This window comes from Danio rerio, chromosome 5 (genome assembly GCF_052040795.2).
Source record: "Danio rerio strain M-AB ecotype USA chromosome 5, GRCz13ab, whole genome shotgun sequence".
NCBI classification, from domain to species: Eukaryota; Metazoa; Chordata; class Actinopteri; order Cypriniformes; family Danionidae; genus Danio; species Danio rerio.
The window spans coordinates 33,366,357-33,393,366 of NC_141025.1; the positions used below are offsets into that span (position 1 = coordinate 33,366,357).

Consider the following 27,010-nt stretch of genomic DNA (forward strand, 5'->3'; position numbering starts at 1 on the left):
GGTTAATAATTATGACTTCATCTGTATATAATTCTTCCATTAATTTAGTTTATTTATTATTTACTGAAACAGAACAAATTTTAATCATCTAAAAATAATGTAAATGTAAAGTGATGATGCTTTAAAACACATTTTCCCAAGTTCGATCAATCTACAATGAATAAAATGCTAAAAATGCATTGTTTATATATTACTTTTTTTTCTTAAAGATGTATAAATTACTGAACTGGCAAAGCAACAAAAGGTCTAGATGGTGTATTTTTGAGTTTTCAATAGCTCCTCACCAATCTTCTTCTTAACATGCAAAAATATCTTAACTAAATCTCATTTTTGGTTTAAAGATTGGCCAATCTTAAGAACACTGCATATTAAATAACATCAGTTTGAAATCAGTCATTTCTGAAGGCTGATCAGACAATCAAGATAATAGAGTAACTATCTTACTATCATTGGAGAACACATATTAAAACCATGTATTGTCTGAAAATTTATAGATTTTTCATAATCCCTCAATTACTTTAGGATATCACATTCATTAGAAACATCCATTGATAAATCAAGCGAATTTAAATACCTTTTATTTAAAAAAAATAATAATAATAATACTAATAATAATTTTGAAAAAGCCCACTCCTGAGGAGTTCGAACACAGTGCTCTTACCTGAATGACTGACTATATTCTGAAATGTGTGCATCAAGTCTTATGGCTATATGTGACCCTGAACCAGAAAGCACACAGTAAAAAAAAAAAAAAAAAACTTTTCTTTTAAAACAGTAAAATAACAGTTGTTACAGACATTTACCATAAAATAACAATAAAATTTACATTTCTGGTAAATTTCTGTAATTTACCGTCTGTTATTTTATGGTAAATGTTTGTAATTTATTTTACGTTGTTTTTTCCAGCACCCTAGTAGCTAGATTGGATATGGTTCTGGCAGAAAGTTAATGATAATTGTTTTCATTATTTGTTAAATTTCACATTTATTGAAACTTAATAACGTCTACCCCCACCACAACCCTAAACCCAACTGTACAGTGTCACAAAAAAATGCTGCGATATTGATGTGCATATCCAGCCTGATCTCACGAGAAAACGTAAGTATTTTACGTTTTGCCAGGAATTCATACGAATTAGCCACTAAATGAAAAAGTTACGAATTGCCGTGAGATTGTGTTGGCATATCACACTTCTGGCGCCCATGTATCAGATATAGCCTTTACCCCTAGCTGCCGAAAAAAAAAAACCCCGTAAAATAACAGATTTTTTATTTTTTTATTTATTTATTTTTAATAGGGCAGTCATAAGGATAATTTATCTGAAATTTAGACACATGCATTCTAAAAGCCAAATGAAAAAAAAATTTTTTTGTTGACATAATCTAACAGAATTTTTTTTTTTTTTTAATTGAATTCAAATTAGGAATTTAGCGAGACGTATCATCACATTGGAATTATAAGATATTATTTTGAGATATTGAGCTTTAAAGTTTTTGCATTCCACATACCAAACAATATGAGTGTAACATTTGCTTTATGAATAAAAAGTCTTAAAATGTAAACAACTTTAAAAAAAAAAAACATCCCATAATGTAAATAAGTTGTCATTTAATAAGAATATGTCTTAAAGGTGCATAAATCACAGAACGACTAAGCAAAAAAGGTCTAAGTGTATTTTAGAGTTTTTAATACTGCTCCTCACCAATCGTCTCCTTGATGTGAAAAAATATCTTAAATAAATGTAATTTTTTGGTTTAAAGCTTAGCTAATCTGAAGAAAACTGCACAAAGTCTGCATAAGAATAGTGGCCAAAAACAGGAAAAGAGGAGATAAGTGCAGTTCACGTCCCCCTGCACCTTCCTGAGTGAGTCGAGAGGAAGTGTCTGAAACATTAAAAAGTGGTGTTCTCAGCACATAGCTTTAGCGTACAGGACAGGATCCACGTTGATGGATCTCCACTTTGCCTGCATGGACAACATTCTTCTTTGACCCTGCACAAAGAATCCCTCAGAGCTGTGTTGTTTTGTGGCATGGCTGAATTTGATGTGCGGAGAAGACAGCTGACTTGGCACAGATTTAGTGCATGTTTATAGGTCACTCTGAAAACAGGGAAAGAGAGATAACAGAGCTTTCAGTACTCAGTGTCAATAGTCACTATTTGCTAGCAGTCTTCTCACTGTTAAAAAATGTGCACTTTAATTTCAAATAAATAAACCAAAAGACAGGAAGGTTGTAGTTTTGAGCCATCAAAACTGGGTGTCATTCGAGAAACACTGGAAATCTATAACAAATGTGGGCTAAATAAGTGCTAAAGGCAAAATTATTATTAAAAGTAGGAAACCAAGCCCTAAGGCAGGGGTCACCAATCTCGGTCCTAGAGGGCCGGTGTCCCTGCAAGGTTTAGCTCCAACTTGCCTCAACACACCTGCCTGGATGTTTCAAGTATACCTAGCAAGACCTTGATTAGCTTGTTCAGGTGTGTTTGATTAGGGTTTATAGCTAAAATGTGCAGGACACCGGCCCTCCAGGAACAAGTTTGGTGACCACTGCCCTAAGGCATGCTATTTCTGTGAGAATAACTCCATGATCTGAAGCATTTAATTTGAACAAACTGTATTTATTTAACATATTTGAGTTCAAAGGGGCAAAATGGTGTCTCAGTGGTTAGCACTGTCACACAAGGTTGCTGGTTCAATTCCCATTTCTGTGTGAAGTTTGCATGTTCTCCTCATGTTTGCATGGGTTTTCTCAGGGTGCTCCGGGTCCCTACAGTCCGAAGAAATGTGCTAGAAGTGATATGAATAAACTAAATTGGCTATAGTGTATGTTTTTGAATCAGTGTGTATAGGAGTTTCCCAGTACTGGGTTGCAGCTGAAAGGGCATCCGCTGTATAAAACATGCTAGATAAGTTGGCGGTTCATTCAGCTGTGGCCACCCCTGATGAACAAAGGAATTAAGCCTAAGGAAAATAAATGAAATTGAGTCCAACCTAATAAATATGATCTAAACTACAGTGTTCCTGGAGGGCCACAGCTTTGCACAGTTTTGCTCCTCCAACTCTACCAAACACAGCTGATCCAAATAATCGAGGTGTTCAAAAGAGTCATGAATACCTTTATTAGTTGAATCAGCTGTGTTTGATCAGGGTTGGAGGAGCAAAACTGTGCAAAGCTGCGGCCCTCCAGGAATTGAGTTTGAGACCTATGATCTAAACCAAATAGAGGGAATACAAATAATTTCAATGGAACTCTCTATTAAGTACACCCAGTGAAATAAGTGTAAAAAGCCTATATGACAGGACAGTCCATGTTGTTCTACCAAAAAGCCAATACAAATCCTGTAAATGAAGCAAAAACCCTTCTTTGTGTCTGATACTTTTAATTTCAAGAATTCAGAGGGAAGTGATGCTGGAATACTGAGGATTTTGAGTGAATATTAAGATTTCTACACATCCACCAAGTAAACAGTTAATTCTCAACTCCCTAAAAACTTTTGGACTTGTCAATAAAAAAGAAAGATGTGTCAATAGTATTTGTTTGAGATTTCAACATGCATCTGAAATCAATGTTCTCATGGCCAGAAAAAAGGCTGCTTTGTGCATTGACATACTTGCTTATGTTTTTGTTTATTTTAAAACTTGTTTTATCATTAAAGCATTTCTATTTTTTTAAGATTTTTTTTATTGTTTTCTTCTGGTTCATGACAATAATACAAACACATCCTACAAATGATCACTGGTCTACTAAATGTAAAGCCAGGACGTATAGATTTAACAACTGTACTATATACAGAAGTACAATATTATAAAGAAAACCTGGTGAGTAATAATAAATTGTTACAAGACACTGTCACATAAGACTAAAAGTCTTCCCATGCTGGGATTTGTACAGGGACCCTTGCTTTGTCCTTATTATATGATTTGTAAATTAAACATTCATACAAAGCTGTTTAAGTCATTATATTGACCCATTCTTTTAACTCTGAATTTTTGGGAGCTTTTCAGTGTTTTAAGATGACTCTTGCTGTCACTGAAATCCCCAACATGATCACTGTGAACTCTCCTTCAGCAATATTTGGCATCTGTTCCCTATCTCCCAATTATTTAAGCAGTTTTAACGTTTGAAATGCTCTGCACCAAAAAAAGAACAAACTTAATGTTATATTAGGGACTGAGAATATATTTGATTGAAAAGTTCTTTAAAACTACCAGATAAAATATTGTTAATGTGCATAACCTTAAACTTATTGTACATAATAATATAGAAAATGGTAAAATCTGTGAAAAATAAAATAAATATAAAAAGAAATCAATAAAAGAAAAACATAAGAAATGATACGGTAAACGAAAATCTGCAGTTAAAACGAGGCAAAAAAACAGCTCTAAATATGTTAATGTAACAGTTTAGCATTAGACGGTTATGGTAAATGGTGTGTGATCATGTGATATTTGGGAAAGCACAGAGATGTACACAAACCTCTTGTCAACTATGAAAGGTTCATGTTAATTATTAACAGTGAACCAATGCTTAAATACAAGTGTACACATTTTTACATTCAGTGACCTGTCCAGAGCTTCACCATGAAGGCTTTAGCTGCTTTATGTGTGACAATATGTCTTTTTTATCAGGCTAATGGAAAGAGCATAACAGACCCGGTGTATGTATGCGCAAATTTGACAACAAAACAATGGAGTGTATTCCTTTCTGTTTACTTTTAGTTTGAGAATTGCAAAGATAATAAATCTGATCACTATGTATCTTTCTTAAAGTCAAGGGTCCAGACGGGAGGTGCGGCAAATAAACGATCCACCACCAGTTGACTGCAAAATGAGCGCCTGGTCCCAGTGGTCACCCTGCGACCCCTGCACTAACACCACGGTACTGGAGTTCCTCTTCTCCTCTCTATCTCTCTACCTCTCCTGAATGTATATTGTCATCTGAAATCATTTTGCATTTAATAATAATTCACCAAACTGAAGAAATATCTGGCATTCCCCTGTGTCTGTGTAACCCAGTATCGCTCTAGGAGTATTGAAGTCTTTGGCCAGTTTAAGGGCACTGTCTGCTCAAATCCAATTGGAGACCGGAGACTTTGTGTACCCAAAACCAAATGCCAGATGGACGATCCTCCTGTCTGCAAAAGCTCTCAGTGGCAGTGCACCTTTACAAGTCAGTATTATTATTTTTTGACTGTGGCAAGATGGCCAACAGCTGTTTAGCTGTAGGGAGAATTGCTTCACAATATTAAGTATTAAGATTGTCACTCTCCCCTCAGGAATGTGCATAAACAAAAATCTCAGATGTAATGGGGATAACGACTGTGGCCCGACCGATGAATCAGATGAAGAAGACTGTGATGTCATAAGGTCACCCTGCGGCAAGACAGCTGTATTTGAGTCTGACATAGCCCTCAAAGCTGGATACGGGTTGGAGCATTTTTTTAATCTCTTTATGACTATGACTCATGATATTAAAGCGATAGATTACCCTAAAATGAAAATGTGATTGCTATTTACTAAGGCTACGTTCATACTTCGAGGCTGTAAGTGCCCAAATCTGATGTTTTTAGCATAGCTGTTCATACTGTTGTTATAAATGTGGCCAATATCAGCCTTCCAGTGTGAACAGATCATGGTCCTAAACTAACCAGAATGTGCAAAAGTAAAACTACGCACAGCACATAATGGTCCAATCATGTGTACCGAAGGCCAGCAAGTGAAGTGCTGTGCAGGTAAACCTCACTCCTTTGACCTGTACAGGTGCTCTAGCGACAGATGCTAGAGGCTATGGTCTTTCACCTCCTTGTTAGTGCAACCAACTCACTTGCGGAAGGTCATCATTTCGATCCCAGCTCGGATCAGGTTGGGTGGTGTAGGACTGGTGGGGTTATATATGCACAGAGTGTGTGTACTGTATGAATAAAGCTTGTTGTCAGATTAGGCTTAATATGATTACTGCCATGTTCATAGACAACTGCTGTGTTTTTATCAGCTGTAAATGGTTTTTTTTTTTTTTTTTTTTTCTAGTACTAATGTGCATTTCAGTGTTTGGGATCTAAAATAAGTATTTTGTGATTGAAAACACTGATGACTTGTAATTTGAACTCATCAAGGGTTAATGAGCAGCCTTTTGTCATTCTAAAAATATTCAAAATGAATAACTTTAATTTTTGGTAAAGTATTTTCCCTGTGTGCTAATCTGTTATGCAGCTGATGAGTAAGGGTGTTTGCAGCATTACAGAATAATAATGTGTGTCAATCAAAAATGATGTAAAAGTCACATGAAATCCTGCATAACCGTTTACACTGTGATCGAATTGCAAAACATCAGATTTGTGTAATATTTATAACAACATATGAAAGTGGCACAAATCGGAATTGAAAAGATCAGATTAAATGTAGTTTGGGCTGTTCTCACAGTCATGACAAAAACACATCTAAGTCACATGTAGGCAAAAAAAATTAGATTCAGGCCACATTTGCCAGCAGTGTGAGCATAGCCTAAGGCACTAGTGTTTCTTTATGAACACAACATTTCTTTTGAGCACAAATGGAGATGTTTTGAAGAAAGCTGGAAATGATAAACATTTTTGATAGTTGGAAAAGAAAAACTGTGTAAGTCAGTAGTTTCCAGCTTTCAACCTTTTTCAAAACATCATGTTTTGTGTTCAAAAGAAATACTTAACCAGGATTTCATGAAGTAAGTAAGTTATGCATTTTTATAATAATAAAATACATATTTTTATGCAGCAGAGTTGCATTTTAAATGTTTAAATCCTTTGCTTATGTTGAGATATTTCACTTTACAGACCAGGAAAAGGACTTAGTCTTTGATATTACTGAACATATACACAGGAGCCTGATAAAAATGCTCATCTTTAAGAAAACATTTAGAGGGCGTTTAGAGGTTTTTGAATCTAAACTCTTTAAATATAGTTCACCTACAAATTTCAGTTTTCTCGCCCTTATGGGGTTTCAAACCTTGATGAGTGTCTTTAAGTTGAACACAAAAAATAATATTAAATAATGAATAACTGGTAGCTATTGTCTTCCATAATACAAAAATAAATACAAATAAAAGGGTCTCCTTTAACAACATTATTCAAAAACGATTTTGTTTTCAATGAAAGAAAGAAAAATATTTATAATTTTTTAAAGCCGAAATAATGTGACGGCGACGCGGTGGCTCAGTGGTTAGCACTGTTGATTCACAGCAAGAGGGTTGCTGGTTTGAGTTTCGGATGGCATTTATGTGTGGAGTTTGCATGTCCCGTGTTTGTCATGAGCTATAGGTGAATTAAATAAACTAGATTGGCTATAGTGCATGTGCGTAAATGAGTGTTTGGATGTTTCCCAGTACTGGGCTGCAGCTGAAAGGACATCCGTTGTGTAAAACATATGCTGGAACGTAAGTTGGCGGTTCATTCCGCTGTGGCAACTTTTGATGAACAAAAGGACTTACCCGAAGGAAAATGAATGAATGAATGAATAAAATCATTAATTCATTTTCTTTTCTGATTAGTGCCTTTATTTATCAGGGCTCACCACAGCCGAATGAACCACCAACTTCTCCAGCATGTGTTTTATGCAGTGAATACCCTTCCAGCTACAACCCAACACTTGGAAACATCCATACACACACATACTATAGCAAATTTAGCCTTTTCAATTCATCTATACTGCATGTCTTTGGAATTGTGGGGGAAACCGGAGCACCCATAGGAAACCTACGCAAACATAAGGAGAACATGCAAACTCCACAAAGAAATGCCAACTGACCCAGCCAGGGCTAGAACTAGTGACCACTGTGACACAGAATGAATAAAATGTAAAATTGCAAAAAAAAAAAAAAAATAGAATACATAAATAAATGACTGACAAAACAACACAAAGACTGCAAGTGTCACCACATTCTTACATAAACAAAGTCTGTGTGTATCATTGTAAACAGTTATGTCTTTACAGAATAAATATTTTGGGATCTGGACCTCGAAATAACCCCTTTGATAACAAAGTCTATAATGGCCAATGTAACCGGATCCGAGATCCTAATTCAATGGAATATAACCGACTACCCTGGAATGTTGGAGTTCTCCACTATGAGGTAGGCCTTTCAGCTTTCTCTTTGAATGATTTCAACTTTAGTTGTACAAATGCTTTGAGGATTTATTGCAAGGAAGCCACTAAACATGCAATAAAAAGGACCTTAACCCTTTGACTGCCCGCCCGCTCTACCAAATGATTGACCATGTTTTGATGTTATTGTATTATAATTATTGGACGTGTTGAAAAAATTGCTTTGAGTGTGTTAACTAGTAACATTTTTTCTTGGTGGGCCAGTTAAAGGGATAAGACGACAAATATGACAAAAATGACATAAAACAAGTTAAATTCTGACAAAGATATTTAGTCTTAACCCATGTCTCTTTATCTTCAGACAAAGGTGGAAGAGAGCAGCTCTAAGGAGATGTATGAGGATATTCACTCTTTAATAAAAGAGATAACTAGGGAGACCTCATCGACATTTGAAATAGGCTTAAACTTCAAATTTACACCTACTGAGACTTCCAAAAATGATGAGGGTGGTAATGCTGGCAGTGCTGGTGAGGGTGGTAATGCTGGCAGTGCTGGTGAGGGTGGCAATGCTGGAAGTGCTGGTGAGGGTGGAGAGGTTGCCAGTCCCAATGAAGGTGGTGCAGCTGCTGGTCCCGTTGAGGGTGGTGGAGGTGAAGGCCCCGCTACGAGTGGTGGAGCTGGTGTTGGCGGTGATCCAGGAGTCTCGGGTGGGATCCCAGATGCCGCTCCTGGATTTGGTATAAGTGGATCAGCAGGGGCTAATTATAAGCAAACAACAACAAATATCATCAAACAGCTATCAGAACTCACGACAACCAAGGTGAATGAGACTCAGGTTTACTTGTTTGTTGCTTGTTTTCTTCTGAATAACTATTTTCTACTTGTTTGCTTTTTATTCATTGAAATTCATATGTCATGATTAGGGGCTGACAGAATCTTTAGACATGTTTGGCTATTTCTATGGAGAATTTTTTTTTTTAATCTGCGGATTTATGTGGATTGATTTTAGGAGCATCATAACTAAAAACTTCATAAATGAAATAAAAAAATATTAACACATTTTTAACTTTTATTTAATGTTTACAATGCAAATCTAACAAGATCCACTTATTTGGAAAACAAAGCAAGTCTCTGATATAATAGATTTGCTAAAAGACAGAAAATAGTACTTTACAAACTGTATTGAAAATAAATGATACACTCAGAAATAAAGGTATGCGAGCTGTCACTGGCGTGGCCTTTCAAAATGTACACATTTTTATAAGGTCCATATTAATACCTCAAGGGTAAAAATTAGTGCCTAAAAAGTACAAAAGTGCTCCTCTTAAAATTTTTGGGTACTAATTTATAATTTTGAGGTACCATTATGGACTATTTAAGTACAAATGTGTACCTTTTGAAAAGGTACCACCCCAGTGACAGTTCGCGTACCGTTATTTCTAAGAGTGTATGGACATTTTATAATATTACTATTATTATATCACAATAATATTAGTGAAATTAATTTAAAAACTGAATAAATATAAATTTACACACATGGTAAATACATAGATTCACTAATGGGCTAAAAATCTGAGAAAATCACTAAGTTTAAAAACTGTTGTATAGTTTTTACAAGATTATGCATGGCTTAGCGCCTCCGCATTTGGCTGACATTATTAGGGGCTGAGCCTAATCTTCTTCTTCTTCTTTTCTAAAATGAAACGCATTTTTGAGGGTCTAAACATGCTCGAAAACTTACAAAGCTTTGCACACGCACCAGAAGTGGCGACAATTTACGTTTGTTATAAGTTTCAGAAATGTGGCGAAATTACTTGACTGCGCCACCTATAGACTTTTTACTGAGTGGCCCCCCACACATATGAAAATTGACACACATCAAACATGCCAATACCCACAAAAAAAGTGTCTTGGAGCGAAATCTCAAACCCCAAAGGAAGTTGGATAGTTTAAACTTCCTCTGCTGAAAAAGTGCAGTTTTGCCATTTCCAGGCGTTCTAGGGAATTTTCCTTCTAAGGATTTTATCAGATCATTACAGAAATTGGCTTTTTTTTATCTAAAAGCCTTAGCGACATTAAATTGTGAAGATCTAGAGTTTTCGTAGAAGTGCGTGTCTGTGTCTGTCAAACTTTGATGATTCGCCCCGAAACAGGAATTTGTTATAACTCAGACATGCATTGTCCTATCTGCCTCAAAATCCACATGTTTGATAACAGTCCTGACCTGAACACGTTTACATGCCAATATCAGTTACAGTTATAGCGCCACTTGTTGGCAACAGGAAATGACATGTTTTACACTGTAACAAACTCTTCCCACAAATTTGATCAGATTAAATTCAAGTTTTGTCAGTATAATGCAAGAGCATGTCCGTGCCAGACTGACAAAGTTCAGTGTATTCGTCATGAATGGCGAACAACTTTTAACTCGGCCAAACAATATCCGATCTGCCTGAAAATTTACAAGTTCGATGAGATTTCTCTCCTAAAAAAACATAAACATGACAATATTGAGTCACAGTCATAACGCCACCTGCTGGCATAAAACTTTGGCATAAATCTGTAATTTTCTCAGGTTTATATATATATATTTCATGCTTTTATGACCAGCACATCTTCTCTATTTCAGAGAAAGACCTTCATGAGAGTAAAAGGCAGAGTGGAGCTGGCCACATACCGCATGAGACAGCGCGGGCTAGAAGTGTCCTCAACGTTCCTGGATGATGTTGATGCTCTGCCACTACAGTATGAGAAGGGGCAGTATTTTAGTTTCTTGGAGGAATATGGAACACATTTTACTAAGAACGGAAAGTCTGGTGGAGAATATCAACTTGTTTACGTAATGAATGAGGATATACGCAAACAAAAGCGTAAGTTATCAAATATTTCAATACTTCTTTTTCTGTGAAAACTGGAAGTTTTGTGCAACATCAGAACATTCTATTATAACTTCAAAATAAGATCAAAATACTGAAATGTGAAAATACTGTACATGGTATTTAAATGACAATGTTAATGTGAGGTATATGTCTTCAGCCTGAAAGTGTTTTTAAATTATAATGGCTTCTTTTGATTCAACTTTAACCACAGATGTCACTGAAGCCACGGTCAAAAAGTGTTTTGAGCTTGGACTTAAAGCAGACTTCCAATTAACCCCAGCAGCAGAAGGAGGAGGAGAAGTTAAACCATTAAACGACTGCAATAGTTTAACAAACACAGACACAGGTGTGTATGAGTCTGACTTAAATAACTTAAAGCGATATACATCAGTAAATCTATATGTTAAACATACACATCTTCTAAAGATTAACTGATTCAATTTAGGGTTTTATTCACACATAAAGTAAACACTGGATTAATGTGGTAACATTGGTTGCTCTGAATAAAAGCCTTAATTAAATCTGTTCATTTTATATAGAGATAATGGCTTGGTTTCACAGACAGGGCTTAAGTCCTGAATAATGCATAGTTTAATTGGGATAATTAACCCAGAGCATCCCAGGAAAAAAAAAAATCACAGTTAGGCTCCATGGGGTCCTCAAACATTTACATTCCAATTACCTCGAGAAATATTACTTTTTATTAGATAAACTACATATGATTTTTTTACAGGCACTACTAAACCATGCAGTGTTTGTGTGGATATTTTGTACTTTTCTATCTATTTACCCAAGCACGCAGTTACGCCATAAGCTGGCTTATTAAACATTATATTTTAATTTTGAAAACACATAAAACTTCTAACCTACATTTAATGTAAAAGGTTTCTGGACATTGGTTTGCATTTTAGGAATAAAATACTGAAATCCAAGGTGAGAAGAGGGGAAAAAAAGTTTAGATTTATTGTTAAAAAAAAAAGAATAAAAGCAATTTTTTCATATCCAACAGGGGTCAATTTCTATTAATTCATTTTAAGGTTATATTTCTTGACACTTCAGAAATTTTTTACTCACAAATTGCTATTTCTGCAGAGAATATTGGTAAAAATATTGCTGTAAAAACTGCATTGTACATAAATCAGATCAACATTTCCACATTAGTCAATAATATTAATGAAATTAATTAAAAAACAGAATAAATTTAGATTTACACACATTTACTCATGTAAATAAACAGAATTAAGGATGGGCTAAAAATCTGCGGAAAATCTGCGGAATTCTGCGCGCACAGATTCCGGGTGGGCCTATATATTAGATATACATTTGAACATTCTAAAATATATTAGAAATCTATTTTTCTGTTTGCTTTTGGAAACAAAACAGCCAATTTTAATGTACCGAATCTAAAAACAAACAAACAAACAAACAAAAAAGAAAAAGACAACTATGTGACACACACTCCATGTTGATTTTGTTCTTTAATATTAGGCCTTCGATTATTCATGAATATTTTTCAGATTTTGTACATTTTTGCCAATTTCAATAATAATGTGCGTGCACACAAGAGAACCTTTGTTTACATTTTTATTTGTGCTCCAGAGCCAGGCCTCTGCATAAACAAACAAAAAAAAAAAACATTCTAAATTTATAACGGGTTTAATTTTTCTCTTGAGCAAATAAATCTAAAACCATCCCATGTCTTTTAAATTTTACCCCCAACAATATTATTTTTCATTTACACTCGTTTAAAACAGCCAAATCATGTCCAGTTTTTGTGTGTATTAAGGTAAATTTTTGTAGGAAGTTCATTTGAGTAGTTCACTTTTTCATATTTTTATGCCATCATTAGCCATCTCCATTCCATATTTTCTTTGCTTTTAGTTGGTCTGATCTGACTACAGTGATATTTTTAGTGAAGTAAAAGACATATTACCTATAACAAAAAATAAGCATATTTTTACATAAACATAAATGCAGAAAAAAAGTAAAAAATAATTTTCTTTTATTGCAGGACTGCAGTATAATGTATGCTTGAGGCTTAAGCCTTGTCTGTAATACTGGGGGAATGTCTCTTTAGAAGACTTGGATTAAACTGCACAATCAAAAGGACAAATTATTATTATTATTATTATTATTAATAATATTTTTATTATTATTATTCACTCATTCGTTTTCTTTTCAGCTTAGTCCCTTTATTTATCCGGGGTCACCACAGCGGAATGAACCGCCAACTTATCCAGCAAGTTTTTACGCATCGAATGTCCTTCCAGCTGCAACCCGTCTCTGGGAAATATTATTATTATTATTATTATTGTTATTATTATCATCACCTTTTTATAAACATTTTGAAGCCTGACAATCAGAGAATTTCATCTGAAAGTAAACCAGCCTTTGTAAAAGTATGGCTCGCTTAGAAATTACATCTTAAAAATGCATTTATTTGTTTTCTTTTTGGCTTAGTCCCCTTATTATTCTAGCCACAGCAGAATGAACCGCCAATTTATCAAACATATGCTATATGCTGCGGATGCCCTTCCAGATGCAACCCATCACTGGGAAACATCTATACACACATCTAAAAATCTGTTTTCTTATTTGTTATCTTAAAGGCTTACGTTTTTTTCCTCAAGTTCTCATTTGTGTTACATGAAGGACATGTTAAAAGGAACCTTTAGGTTTTTGAGATGCATGCTTTCTCATTATAAAAAGGTTCATTTACAATATTTCTAAAAACTATTGTGCACAAACTTGCTCACCAGATGAGAAAAACAACAAGGGGGTTATTGATAAGGTCCTGATTGAAGTGAAAGGGGGCAGTGCAGCCTCAGCAGTAGCCATGAAGTCTCAGCTCACTAAAGATGGCATTCTAGACTACAACCAATATGTGGAATGGGCAAAGACCATCACCATTCTGCCAGCACTCATTCAGAGTGAGGTGAGACTCTTCTCAAATTTGCTTTACATGACATGTCGTGTAATTAAAAAAATTTGTTTTCATTTTTATATGGCAGCCTGAACCCATCTACAATGCCATCCCTTTGAGCTTTCCTGATGCTCAGCCGAGGCGGGACAATCTTAAAAGAGCTCTGGATGAATATGTGGCAGAGTACAGTGTGTGCAAGTGCCAGCCTTGCCAGAACGGTGGCACTGTGATCCAGATAGATGGACAGTGTAAATGCATGTGTTTACCAGGGTCTGAAGGTGTTGCGTGTCAGATCATTGACATGGAAATGATGAAAGGTGTGTGTTTCATGAAACAGGCGGTGAAACCTTCAAACTTTTCATTTCTGCTGATTCGAGCGGACCATTTACTCTGTTTTTTGTTTATTAGGCAAGACTTTTGAGCAGCTGGGAAACTGGGGCTGCTGGTCTGCTTGGTCCCATTGCTCTGGAGGGCGCCGCACGCGCTCACGCTCTTGCAATAATCGAGGTCTAACAAATGGAATTTGCAAAGGAGACAAGACCAGTGAAGACTACTGTTAAGACACAGAAAACTACACTACTTTAAAAAAATATATATGTATAAAACTACAAATAAACAAGCTGGTTTGTATTAACATTCATTTACTCTCGTAAAGACTGTTTTATGACATTGACAACACTGCCAGCTTGTGGTCATAATTGGTAACGTATCACAAAGTTTACAGTCTGTTTACCCATGTCTTCACAAAGGGTTTTTAAATAAACTACAAAACAAAATTACAAAAGCAAACCAAATCATTATAACAAATATACACCATATATTCTATACATTATTATACATATACACCAAAATTATAATAAAACATTACTAACCCGTTTAGATTCATGCTAAATTCGCCATTTGTTTTTTATTCTCTCCCACATTGCAAACTGCAAGAGCAAGATCAAAATTCGAAGGTAAAACTAGTTATTATGCCATCTGTCAATAAAGACAAAGAATTTGCTCATACAAAAGCACACAAAGGGAATAAATGTACAAGGAACAGCTGTGAAGTTTAGGTAGATGGCTCACTTTTCACTCGTCTTGGGCCTCTAGAGGTCAGGTTAATAGAGTAGCTCTCTTAACTCCCTATTGAGCCTCTGAGAAGCTCCTTTCAGCTTCAATACCCTTCAAGAGTCAGCTTGTGGTGGGAATGGCTTTGGACTGAGACCTCATCCCAAAACAAGACTCCAAATTATTTCACATATTCTGAATCTACTGAACTGGAGCAGTTTGATGGTAAAATTCCATCACTCACATTTTTCTGTATGATAAATAAGTTTTTTTATTTTTTTTTTAGAGAAAAAGAAAATATCTCAAAGCACCAAGCTGAAAGGTGCACCTTGTGCTCCACCCCCAAAGAAGAAGAAAAATGTCTTAGTGCAGTCAGATTGGAACTTTCCCTGAGGTCAAGGCATCTATTAAAGTTTCTAAGAGCCGTCACGCCACATTACCTTTCCCATCTGTCTCGGCACCGTGAAAATTAAGTTATGCCCCATGTCAGCACAGTTTTGTCTCTCTTCTCGCACTCTTTTTCACTGCTTTCCTCGTTTTTCATCCCCTGGATTGAAGAAAAAAATGGACATAGAAGTGCAATCAAGTCATAAGCACCAATGCAGTCCTGTCACTATGCAGCCTGAAATATTATGATGGTGTGGAGGGGTCTTCTCTGTTTGTCCATGTAGGGTCATTCAGAAAAGGCCCTTCACAGCCAGCCCTTCCCCCAAATTCCTTCTTTTAAAGAACCCCCTTTAAAACCAACCCCCATCTTCCCATCCACTGGCCTGACAACCGAATCTCAAATGGTTTTTATGTTTGGTTTAAGCCCCAATCAACAGCTGAAATAGAATCTGGGAAAACAATCCACAATAAGAGATCGGTCCCTGTCTTGCAGCTTACGTAATGCTATGATCTCTGATGTAGATAAAGTCAGTTCAGATAAGAGGATGGTTGGGAATTTTTATCACATGCTGAATCTTGCATCAAATTCAACTCTAGCTGCTCATCATGCTGGCACAAGAACTGAAATAGAACCATGTTTTTAACTCTGCTGTTTTTCACTTCTCATGCACTCAAATCAGCAGATATAACTGGATTAACAGCAGTGTTGTCAGGTTTAAAGGGGCTTGTTCTCAGCAAAAACTGGATGTGACAGGTTTAACACAGCATGTCTGATCTGAGAAATGGCTCCCTTTTTGCAAAGTCCCAGTGGGGCCCTTCACCTGACGAGGGTGAATAGTCCGTTCACCTCACATTGTTACTTCTAACTCACAGCAAACAATTGAAAGGTTCAGTAAGGAGTCAGTATGGATTCTTATGCTTTGACATACATAATTTAAGAAACCACTTATTTTGGATGCTCTGTGTTTATTAAATATACAGGTGATGTCAGAATTATTAGCTTTGATTTTTTTTTCTTTTTTAAATATTTCCCAAATGATGCTTAACAGAGTTTTCACAGTATGTCAGATAATATTTTTTTCTTCTGGAGAATGTCTTGTTTGTTTTATTTTGGCAAGAATGAAAGCAGTTTTAAATAAATTGATAAAAATAATTCAAAATTCAAAAATATTAGCCCCTTAAAGCTATACAGTTGAAAACAGAAGTTTACATACACTGTTTAAAAAGTCATGTTAATGTGACTAAACTTTTTCTCTTTCAGGTAAGTTAAGATTATCAAATTTGTTTCTGTTTTGCAGAATAATTAAAGAGATATTTTTTGAGAAATTGTTATAACTTTTCTTGAAAGTCAAGTTTACATGCAATAAGATTATTACGCCTCTGAAAAAGCTCAGATGATGGTGTCAAGGTTTTGGAAGTTTCTGATTGGCTATTTGACAAAATTTGAATTAATTCGAGGCACATCTGTAGAATAGTATTTAAGGAAAACCTCAAACACGCTGCTTTCTTGTGTGACAACATGGGAAAATCAACAAGCCAGAATCAACAAAAAAGGCAGATAACAATTTGCAAAATTACACTGAGAAAATGAATAATTTTTGGAGACATGTCCTGTGGTCTGATGGAACTAAGATTGACCTGTTTGGCCATAATGACCAGTGTTACATTTGGAGGACAAAGGGCAAGGCTTATAAGCCTAGGAACACCATCCCAACTGTGAAGTATAAAGGTGGCAGCATTATGTTGTGGGGCTGTTTTGCTGCAGGAGTGACTGGTCCACTTCACAGCATAGATGGTATCATGAAGAAAGAACATTTAGAAATACTGAACCATCATCTCAAGACATCAGCAAGAACTTAAAACTTGGCCACAAATGGGTCTTCTAAACAGACCATGACCCTAAGCATACTGCAAAATAAGGTGAAAGGTGCTTTAAGGACAACAGAGTGGATGTTTTGGAGAGGCCATCACAAAGCCCTGATCTCAATCCTATAGAAAATTCCATCAAACTATAGTGAAAAGCTTGTGGAAGGATCCCCAAAACATTTGACCATAGATATATTTCAAAAGCAAAGCTAAAAATACAGAGATGTATGTAAACTTTTGGCTGTCTAGAAATAGCTAAACAATTCTCAAAAAATTCTCTCATTATTCTGGCATTTAGCAAATGTAAATCATTTAGGTAATCCTATTGAACCTAAAATAGTAAACATTTAGTATGATTTACCGTCACACATTTTTTAAAATAAAATTATGTTCTTTTTTTTTGAGTGTATGTAAACTTCTGGTTTCATCTGTAGATATTTTGAATGCCTACAGAACAAATCATTGTTATACAATAACTTGCCTAATTACCCTAACCTGCCTAGTTAACCTAATTACCCTAGTAAAGCCTTTAAATGTCACTTTAGGTCATATAGAAGAGGCTTAAAAAATATCCAGTAAAACATTATTCACTGTCATCATGGCAAAGATAAAATAAATCAGTTATAAGAAATGAGTTATTAAAACTATTATATTTACAAATATGTTGAAAAAAATCTACTCTCAGTTAAACAGAAACTGGGGGAAAATAAACAGGGGGCTGATAATTCCAATTCAACTGTATATGTTTGAGTAAAATGTTTATATTAGTTTTATTCTATAAAGGTCTTCTAGCATTTCTTAAAAAAAAAGGCCATTCAGATATTTTTCAGAAAATGACTATTGGTAAAAAAATAATAATAATTTTTTTGTTGTTATGATTGATTATCTGGTATATTCCATCAAAAACTACTTATGACATGGCATTTTTTTGACCAAGTCATTTTATGCTTTAAATAAACACATTTGTATTTTACATTAATTGTAAAAACTGACATACTCCCTTATTTATATAAAGCATGTTTATATAAAGCAGAAAACTTTAAAGCGTGAAACCAATAAAAGGTAGAAAAAGTGTTAGAGAATCTACTTTATTTGTGTGTGAAAAAGTAGCCTCCTCCACAGAACAAGATTAACATAATTCACATTGTGCCATCTCTCCCTTCTGCTCTCTCCAGAAAGTTCTCTGCGCTCTTTCTAGAGGTGTCACTAGAAGACAGAATGAAGTGCCTGCTCATTGTGCGCCACCTCTATTGTGTGTTTAGTATTAGCATGACAGAAGTGCCACTCGACTTCTCCTTCATTCATTAACACTGAGAAGCCTTGTCCCGCGTCTCCCTCAAATTGAACTGAGCACCGCGTCTGCCATCTTGGATACAGCTCTCCTGATAAACGCATCAAAATTCACTATTTTCCCCAGTGGTTCACTTCTGTGAGAATCTAGCAGTTTCCAGGTATTGGGGGAAGGGCAGCTTCTATTATATTTTACGGGATAATACCTTTCTGCGCTTTTGTATTTGGAATGCAAACTAGGTATCAGGCTGGCATTGTTATATTAAACTTCAGAGAACAAAGAGGCATATGGAATCCAAGAGGAGATTTGTACTAGCCAAGAGCTACTCACGCTGAGAAGCAAACTCAATGACAAGCCCACTTAAACACACACACAGTAGCTGAGCGAGTGTGTTTGTGATGGCTACTTGAGGCTTCATTCACGCGAGCTCTGCTTTTTTCCTTGTCAGCTTGAGTGAAGACTTTAAATAAACACTCAGGCTTTGAACAAATAAGCCAGTCAAGGCCTTGCTTGGCTCATGCTCAACCCTGATCCCGTTTAAAGACAACCTCATTTGTTTCCTTAAATACGGAAAGTCTCTGGGAACTTAGACTAACTCCCTCTGTAAACATTTATGTTTACAAGGTCAAGTGCAGGAAGAAGCAGAGCCAAAATGTTTGACTAGCACATGCTCATGATAATGCCTTAACATTTCTAAACTTCGGCGGATGTCAGGTGGAAACTAAATTTTATTTTATTTTCTTATTGAAAGCCATACATTTTATAATCTCCTTTTAAAATTTATAATATTTATTATGCTATATAGTTAGCATAAATACTAAACAGTATGTAATTTTTTTAAATCTGCTTTCAATTGTATGGTAAAATTTAATTTATTTGACAAAAAAAAGGCCTGCAAGATAAATATATGAAGAGTTTAGATGCTAAAAACTCTAAGTGCCATTGGAAATTTCCATTAAAAAACATTTTCCTTTGTTTATATTAGGATATTTCACATTAAAGACAAGGAAAATGACTTTTTCTTTGCCATGAGAGTGATGTTACTGCACATACACACAGGAGCCTAATACAAACGTTCATTTTAGAGGAACATTCAGATGGCATTTAGAGGTTTTTGATTCTAAACTCTTCATATGTATAATTATTTCAGCTGTTTTATTAAAAATGTACAGCCACTTTTTGTGTATGAAATAACCAGGCAAGAAAAGTAATTTGATCTTTGAAATAATTTGAAGGCAATCTTTATGAGCATTGTGAGGTTTACACTGCATTATCAACATTTTTTACACAATTATATGATACAGAATCACTATACACATTTACAATATGTTGTTTACCTACAATTTACATTAAACAATCTTTCATACAAAAATAAACTTCCAGTATTTTCATCTACGGTTTCAACCATATAGTTCAAAATAACTTAATATATAGTAGAGCACATATTTTTTTTACATCAAAGACAACTGGAGTATTTTCATTCTGTGTAGATTTTGGCAGCTCAACTAGGTTTTGGAAAGACCTTTAGCTATGTGATTCTGGCTCAACCACTTTTCCTGATTTGTTTTACAGTTGGCAATCTCTCTAGTGTACCTGTACATTAATCAAAAGCAGATGTAAAGAAAAGTCACCATACAACAACAACAAACTCAAGACAAGACCTTCTGCTCAATAAAAAAATATCACTTAATGAAAGGCTGCAAATTGGGTGAAATGCTTTATGCATAATATTTGATCACTTATTAAGGGGTGCTTCTATTCTGTCACTCTAATAGTTTTTCATACACTGTAAAACCCAACAGTGAACTTTATCAAATGAAATGAGTGTATTTAACTCCAAATTTACTGAAAATTAATTCTACTCTTTTGAAAAGAGTTTTGAACTCAGTGTTGAAGGTAATGAGTTAATTAAATACCTCATTACTTCAACTTAAATGAAGTAAGTTCACAGTACTCATATAGTTTAGTTTTTTTAACACAAATGGTTCTTAGCAATTGGTTTCCTCAAACGGTTTGAGTTGACTTAACTTATTGGGTTTTACAGTACTCAGTTGGTTTGAGTCATTTCATTTATTGGGTTTTACTGTGTACTTATTAAGTTCACAGTACTCATTAGGATAAGTTTTTTTTTAACTCAAATGGTTTGTTACAATCAGTTTTCTCAAGTAGTTTGAGTTACCTTAACTTTTTGGGTTTTTCAGTGCGAGAATGTCATTTTGCACAACTCCAATATAGCCTGTTTTGTGATAAGTGATAAGTAGGCTAAGAAGCTACTTGTATCCAATACAGATCATGGAACGTATGCATGTGTACTTTTGCTGTAGTAACCAAATTACCGTTTATTTTCATCCAGGATAAATACGCAGATACCTATGCAGACAAAAATGAATGAACTGCCTACTATTTCAGCAAATGATTTACACAGTGGATGCCCTTCCAGCCGCAACCCTGTACTGGGAAACATGCATACACTCTCGCAATTCACACACAAACTCATACACTAAGGCCAAATTAGTTTACCCAATTCACCTATAGTGCATGTCTTTGAACTGTGGTGGAAACCCTCAGTTTTTTTCCACAGAACTTTTTTTTGTTACTCACTTACTGCAATTTTGGGTTACCATCTCAGAATTCTTTCTTTTTTTTTGCATAATATCAATTTTCTTGCCAATTTTACTTCTAGTTAACTACTCTTAATGAGTCTAAACATTTTTCCTTCTGTATTGTAAATATATTTCTCACAATTGTGAGTTTGCGTTCTCATAATTCTGGGTTTATTTCTCACAAATCCGAGTTATATCTCACAAGACTAACGTAGGCTAAAGTGTGAAATGTAAGTTTAGAGTCCTAAATAAAAACAATACAAACCAAATAAATAGCACAACTTGAAATTTACAACTATATAAACTCTTTTTATAAAGTTTTATATAGTTTTTTTCTGAGAAGAAAGGTCAAAACGTTGAGATGTTGCATTGAGGGAAGTATGAGATTAAAATTGAATTTTAAATTTAGCCCGATTATTTGTGATGGGAACAAGTTTCAGAGGCCAAATTATGAAAACAGTATCTTAATACAGTACAAGAAAAAAGGTCAAAATGGTGGACAACACAATCAAACTCGTTTGTGTTCGTAACTCCCGGGCATGGCTCGCTTCGTCCTCATAATCCATCTCGTAGTCTTCCTCCAAATCGTCCTCGGTATCTGAAAAGCCACTCCCGCCATAACCGTCGCCAAAGCATAAGTTTTTCATGCTGAATTTGACATACTCGCATGTGGTCCTTTCGTTACCGTCGCACACGCAGGTGTCCAGGAGCTGTGCTTTGGGGTTGGAGCGCATGTTGGCGATGAGCGTCCGGCAGTCGTCCGAGCAGCGGTTTCCTCCGAAAAGTTTCCTGCAGTGGTACAGATAGTCCAGCATGGCGGTCTTGCACTCGGGGTCCTTCTCGCACTGCTTGCGGGCTTCGGTGCAGCCCATGTGGCTGGTCCTGGGCATGCAGGGCTCGATGGCTCGCTTAGTCATCATACACACCGTGTCCGAGGCGCATTCGCAGTCCTCCAGTGCAGGGCCGTTCACTGTTAGGTTGAGCTGAATGATGGAAGAAATGCAGTGGCTGGGACATACCTTCTTGTTGCCCTTTATCACCGGATCGCACGCGTGAACATACTGAGTATACGCGTAATGACAATCAGGCTCTCCTTGGCACTTCATGATAGCCTGCCAGCATATCAAACGCTGGTTGTGTGTCGGAGACGCGGTGGATAAAGCATTAAAGAACACAATGCCGATGGACAAAAACAATATCCACAGGCAGGGAGTGACTGAGTTGCCAGAGTTTGCCATTCCTTCATGTGCCCGCATGCAACAGCTTAAAAGTTAACTTTCTGGATCAAATGTTTCCATTTGCTGGTCCGTAATCCAGGTTTCTCGAGAGAAATTGTCACAAACAGCTCCCCTTGTTCCATACCCCCTCCTGGTCGCGAGTTGTTAACCAGTTTACGCTAGTAAAGGTGCTCATGTTTGCTTCTCCACGCACTGAAATCCCACAGTGGACAAAACTTCCAACTGCTTGAAATGAATCACATTTGCTCACTGCCGCGAGGGCAAAACGTGCAAGGTATCTTGATGCGCATTGAGACAGTTTGCAGTAATCCAGTAATAAACAAAGAGTTTAAATGACATCAAAACATCTCAAATGCAATCTCGCACTGCGTCTTATTCAAATCAAAGTAGTAGGAAAAGTTGAACTAACTTCGACAAGCCAACTTTTGCTGCGTCTATGCAGTCGCACAGACCCCTGAGATCTGCACGCAGCACACTATTGGTCCCACCAGTTGTTGTGATTTCTGACGTCATCTGGAGGGTGGCGGTCAGAGTTCGATGAAGGTCGAAAATGCCGTCTACCCCAAGACAGAATATTTGGCTATCAAAGTGACTTGCATGTCTCATCTGATGCCTTTGCCCAACCCTTAGCACCAAAACAGCAAAACAAACGTCATGTTCAGAAGTAACTGTTAAACTTTTGTTTTAACTTGTTGCCAATTATTTGTATTACAGACCTCAGCCTGTCAAAACGAAGAGACAACTTTTATAAGCTAGAGAAATATTTCAGTTTAAGCACAATCTGTTTATTTATGATTTATTCAAATTAGCTTTTTAAAAATTTGGTTGATTAAAACAATGGATTTTAGTCTGCTTTGGAATCTTAGATAATAATTGGAATTGGTTTTTTTTTTCTGGAAAATTATCACTTTGCATTTGTTTAAAAAAACATTCTTTAACTAAATTAAACCTCCTAATTCACCAATGATTGAATTCCAAAACAAATGGGACACACTTCAACAAGTCTTTGTGTTTCATACAGTTTAGTTTTACTCTGATTTATGACTTTCTATGTCACACAATTTAACAGCTGTTTGGCAGACAGATGTTTTATTTTTCTGTAAAGAATTTAAAAAGCTGGATTTTCTTTGAACAAAAAGATTTCAAAGATGTTTTTGCAATAATGATTTTGATGAAATAGCCAGTTTGCAAATTACACATTGATAATCGAGAGGGAGAGGGGGTCAACTTTTTAGTAGTAGTTTGGTAATACATACTTTACATACTTTGGTAAATGAAATTTATGAATGTATTTAAATTACATCTAATTCGTTAACAAAATGTATACATTTTCAGCGTTTGAGAAATATTTAGTGCCTATTTTAGAGGTTACTAAAGGTCAAACTATACAAATTATGTCTAATTTTTCTGTTTCCTTTTTTTAGGCTGCATGCAGATAAAAACACCTATTTTACTAGAAAAGTGTTTTGTGAATACTTAAGATGTCAGTCTGTGCTCTAGAACTGCCAGTTTCAGACTGCTGAATAATATTTTTCCATTTATTGGCGGGATTGAATGCATCACAATGGTATGAATTATTATGGGGGGTATATTTATATGACACATTTTTAATTAATAATATTTAAGAAAGCTAATACTGAAGAAAGTTATTTCTTACTAATAAAGTCTAAAGTTACTAACACAGGGGATCAAGTGTTATTTGGGGTAATTCACACTCTGTAAATATTCATAAATGGCCTGAATATTTTAGGGTAAATATTTGCAATAAATTCTCAATATGTCCTCAGTGGATCTCATACAAGTCCTAAAAGCCCAAAATAACTGTTGTTTAGATTTTTAAAACCTATACACAACAGTTATGCTTGATGTTGCTAAACCATTAAAGCTTATGTACTAATGGCAAACACTTGTAGTTTAATAATGTTGATATTTCTGTGAAGATATGCCCTGTGCACTTCATTTGCCATTTGGTCAGCAGTAAGGTCCCATGGCCATGACCAATCCTTTGATCTTTGAAAAGGATAACTGTGGGTCATTCTAAATGCTAAGTAAATAGAATCCTAGGCAATATTGCCTTTACCAGCTGGATGACTGCATCAAACAACCATTTTACATAAAGGCTCAACGGTTGTGCATTCAGTTAATATATATTGCTGCCTAAAGTTTCCTCAGTGAAATATACAAACTATACAGCTGCGAATAAAACATTCTCTTCTCTCAAACTGCTGCATCTCCCATTGCTTTTGTCAACGGTTTCTCTATAACACAAGGTGTTTTCATTACAGTCTAATGCAAAAGAGTATGAGATGTGATAGACTGTCAGTTGTTAAGCCTCATAACTTTTAAACACCATTGTTTTACACTGCACATGTTTGACACCACATGGAGCTGCATTTCATACCCCAGTGATAAAACAAGGTGCTAACATAGTTTCTCAGTTACAAAGTAAAACCTTTCTTTACTTAAAGATAAAAGCATTGCTTAGAAAAACAATCACTCCAGATGAAGTGCAAAGTGAAAAGCCTCTCGTCAGTTTGATTGCTGATGGAGCAAAATAGCAGCTGTTACAACACACAGTTATTCTTTTGCATTTGTTCTCACCCCAAATCTTCGCCCCATTGTGTCCTTCACAGCTTTATACAAAACAAATGGCCATATTTAAGAAGTCACATATGATGTGTTACACAACCTAAATCCTTGAAACAAATAGCACTGATTTCTTGTACACTACATTTTCATGGAAAATGTGAGTGCTTTCTATCTGTCAGTGATTGATCACAATCATCGCCTGGCCCAAATTTACAGAAAGAGAACAGACAGTTTTGGAGAACAGAGGGGACTGTGTTATCCATGCTACACCCTATCACACTGCTGCGCTCAAACCACAAAGCTTGGGCAGCTGGCCAAAAATGCCCTCCACCCCCACCTTTCAACATTTTCTCCCTTTCCCAATTAGAGAGATTAGATGGCCCATTTGGGAGGAAAGGAGCAAACAGTCTCATGCAAATTATCTGACATTCCACAGCATAACTGTAATACAGCACATCCATTTCTGATGCTGCTTTCTTTTAAATATGTTTTAGTAAAGTAAAGCAGTTCAATGGCATACCATTAGATTAACGGTAATGAGAAAGTTCTGCAGTTTTGCGATGTGGTCTGATTAAACTCAGTTTAACTCTGTTAACTCGGTGAGAAAACAGAACATGAGCCCCATGTATTTTCACTCACACAGCGGACTCGGAGCAACTCCAGAGCTCAGGGCTTCACTGCTCACAAAGGACGAAATTGTTCGATCTGGTGAGACTATTACTGCAAGATGTTGGCATTTCCTTTTCTTATAGAGAGGACTGCTGTGAAATGTATTCAGAATCTCTCTGAGGAGTCGGTTGTCCCTTCTTGCCAAGCTGTCAGACCTGTTTATCATTATTTCCTGAAAAGTAGCCCAGGCTTTGCGATTTCGGGGGGAAACTAAAAGAGGACTTTCAGTGGAAAGATCTAGATCAGAGTTTGGTGTAATTATTTGTATAATTTGGGGTTTAGAAAAGCCCTAGCTGTTTTTGTGTATGCATGCTGTTGTAATTCAGTCTGAATCTAGTCAATATTGGACACACGCCAGAAATCAAGTAAGCCAAAATGTCTCTCACTGCCCTTCTTCACCTTAAGTTGTGTATATAATACTAATACAGATGAAAAACTTCAGTTTACCAGTTGCTGCATCATTTTTAATTAATGAAATGCTTTATATTCGGGCCTAACCTTTTTATCTGTTAATGCTTTTAAAAACAGAACAGATTTTTCTTCTCTTCATTTGAAAGTCGCTTGGAATGAAGACATGGGGATGTTAATCTCTGAGACTGATTGAGATCAATGCCTTTTAACTTTTTATTCATGTTCTATAAATTCTAGGTACAACCTTATGCAGTACCAAGTATTACACAGACGTCACTGTTCTCTAACTAAGCTTAGTATATTCTATCCCTCGGTTTACCCTTCATGCGACGTTGTGTAAAACTGCTGAGGGTACCTTAGCACATCTTTTTTAGTCCTGTGTTCAAATTCAGCATTTTTGATAAGAAATATTTCAGTTCTTTGCCAACGTTTACAATTGTGTTTTACTCTCTATCTCAATGAAAGCAATTTTTGGCTGGTCATATTTTCCAGGAGACTCTTAACCGGTTGTCTGTGATCATAGCTAATTAGGCCTAATTAGGCCATTAGCTAGTTAGGCCTCTTTTTTCTGACTGGCTTCTTGGACTCACCCCCACTTTACATTTGGAAAGCTTTAAATGTACCACTTTTGGGAACTATAAGGAATTTAATAAAATGTGGGATCCAGTCTTTTTTTTTCTAAAACACCATAAAGTCTAATCGTATTGTTTAATTTGTACGTTTTTCTCTTTCTCTCTCTTATTACATCCATTGCTGTTTCTTTTTGTAGGTTGTACAGTGCATCTGAAAAGTATTCATAGAGCTTCACTTTTTCCACATTTTTTATGTTTCAGCTTTAACCTTAGTCAGGGAGGTGATCAATAACCCAATGATCCAGCGTTTTTCTGTGGAGTGATGAGAACCTTACAGAAGGACAACCATTTGTGCAGCAATCCAACAATCAGGCCTGTATGGTACAGTGGCCATACGGAAGCCACTCCCCGCCTGGAATTTGCCAAATGGCATCTGAAGGACTCTCAGACCATA

General features: G+C 35.9%; 2 protein-coding genes across 2 annotated transcripts; one reads left to right on the top strand and one right to left on the bottom strand.

Annotated features, from left to right (window-relative positions):
* Window positions 1-4,550: 4,550 nt before the first annotated feature.
* c9 (complement C9) lies at window positions 4,551-14,517 on the top strand. Its single transcript, NM_001327926.1, is given in 11 exon segments — window positions 4,551-4,657; window positions 4,770-4,878; window positions 5,016-5,169; window positions 5,276-5,426; window positions 7,965-8,103; window positions 8,437-8,895; window positions 10,705-10,945; window positions 11,166-11,300; window positions 13,714-13,889; window positions 13,966-14,194; window positions 14,286-14,517. Coding segments are annotated over 11 exon segments (2,022 nt in total). The 5' UTR covers window positions 4,551-4,580; the 3' UTR covers window positions 14,438-14,517.
* Window positions 14,518-19,685: 5,168 nt separating this feature from the next.
* On the bottom strand, window positions 19,686-22,724 carry gas1b (growth arrest-specific 1b). The gene is given in 1 exon segment (NM_001077801.1): window positions 19,686-22,724. A coding segment is annotated over 1 exon segment (792 nt). The 5' UTR covers window positions 22,334-22,724; the 3' UTR covers window positions 19,686-21,541.
* Window positions 22,725-27,010: the final 4,286 nt, after the last annotated feature.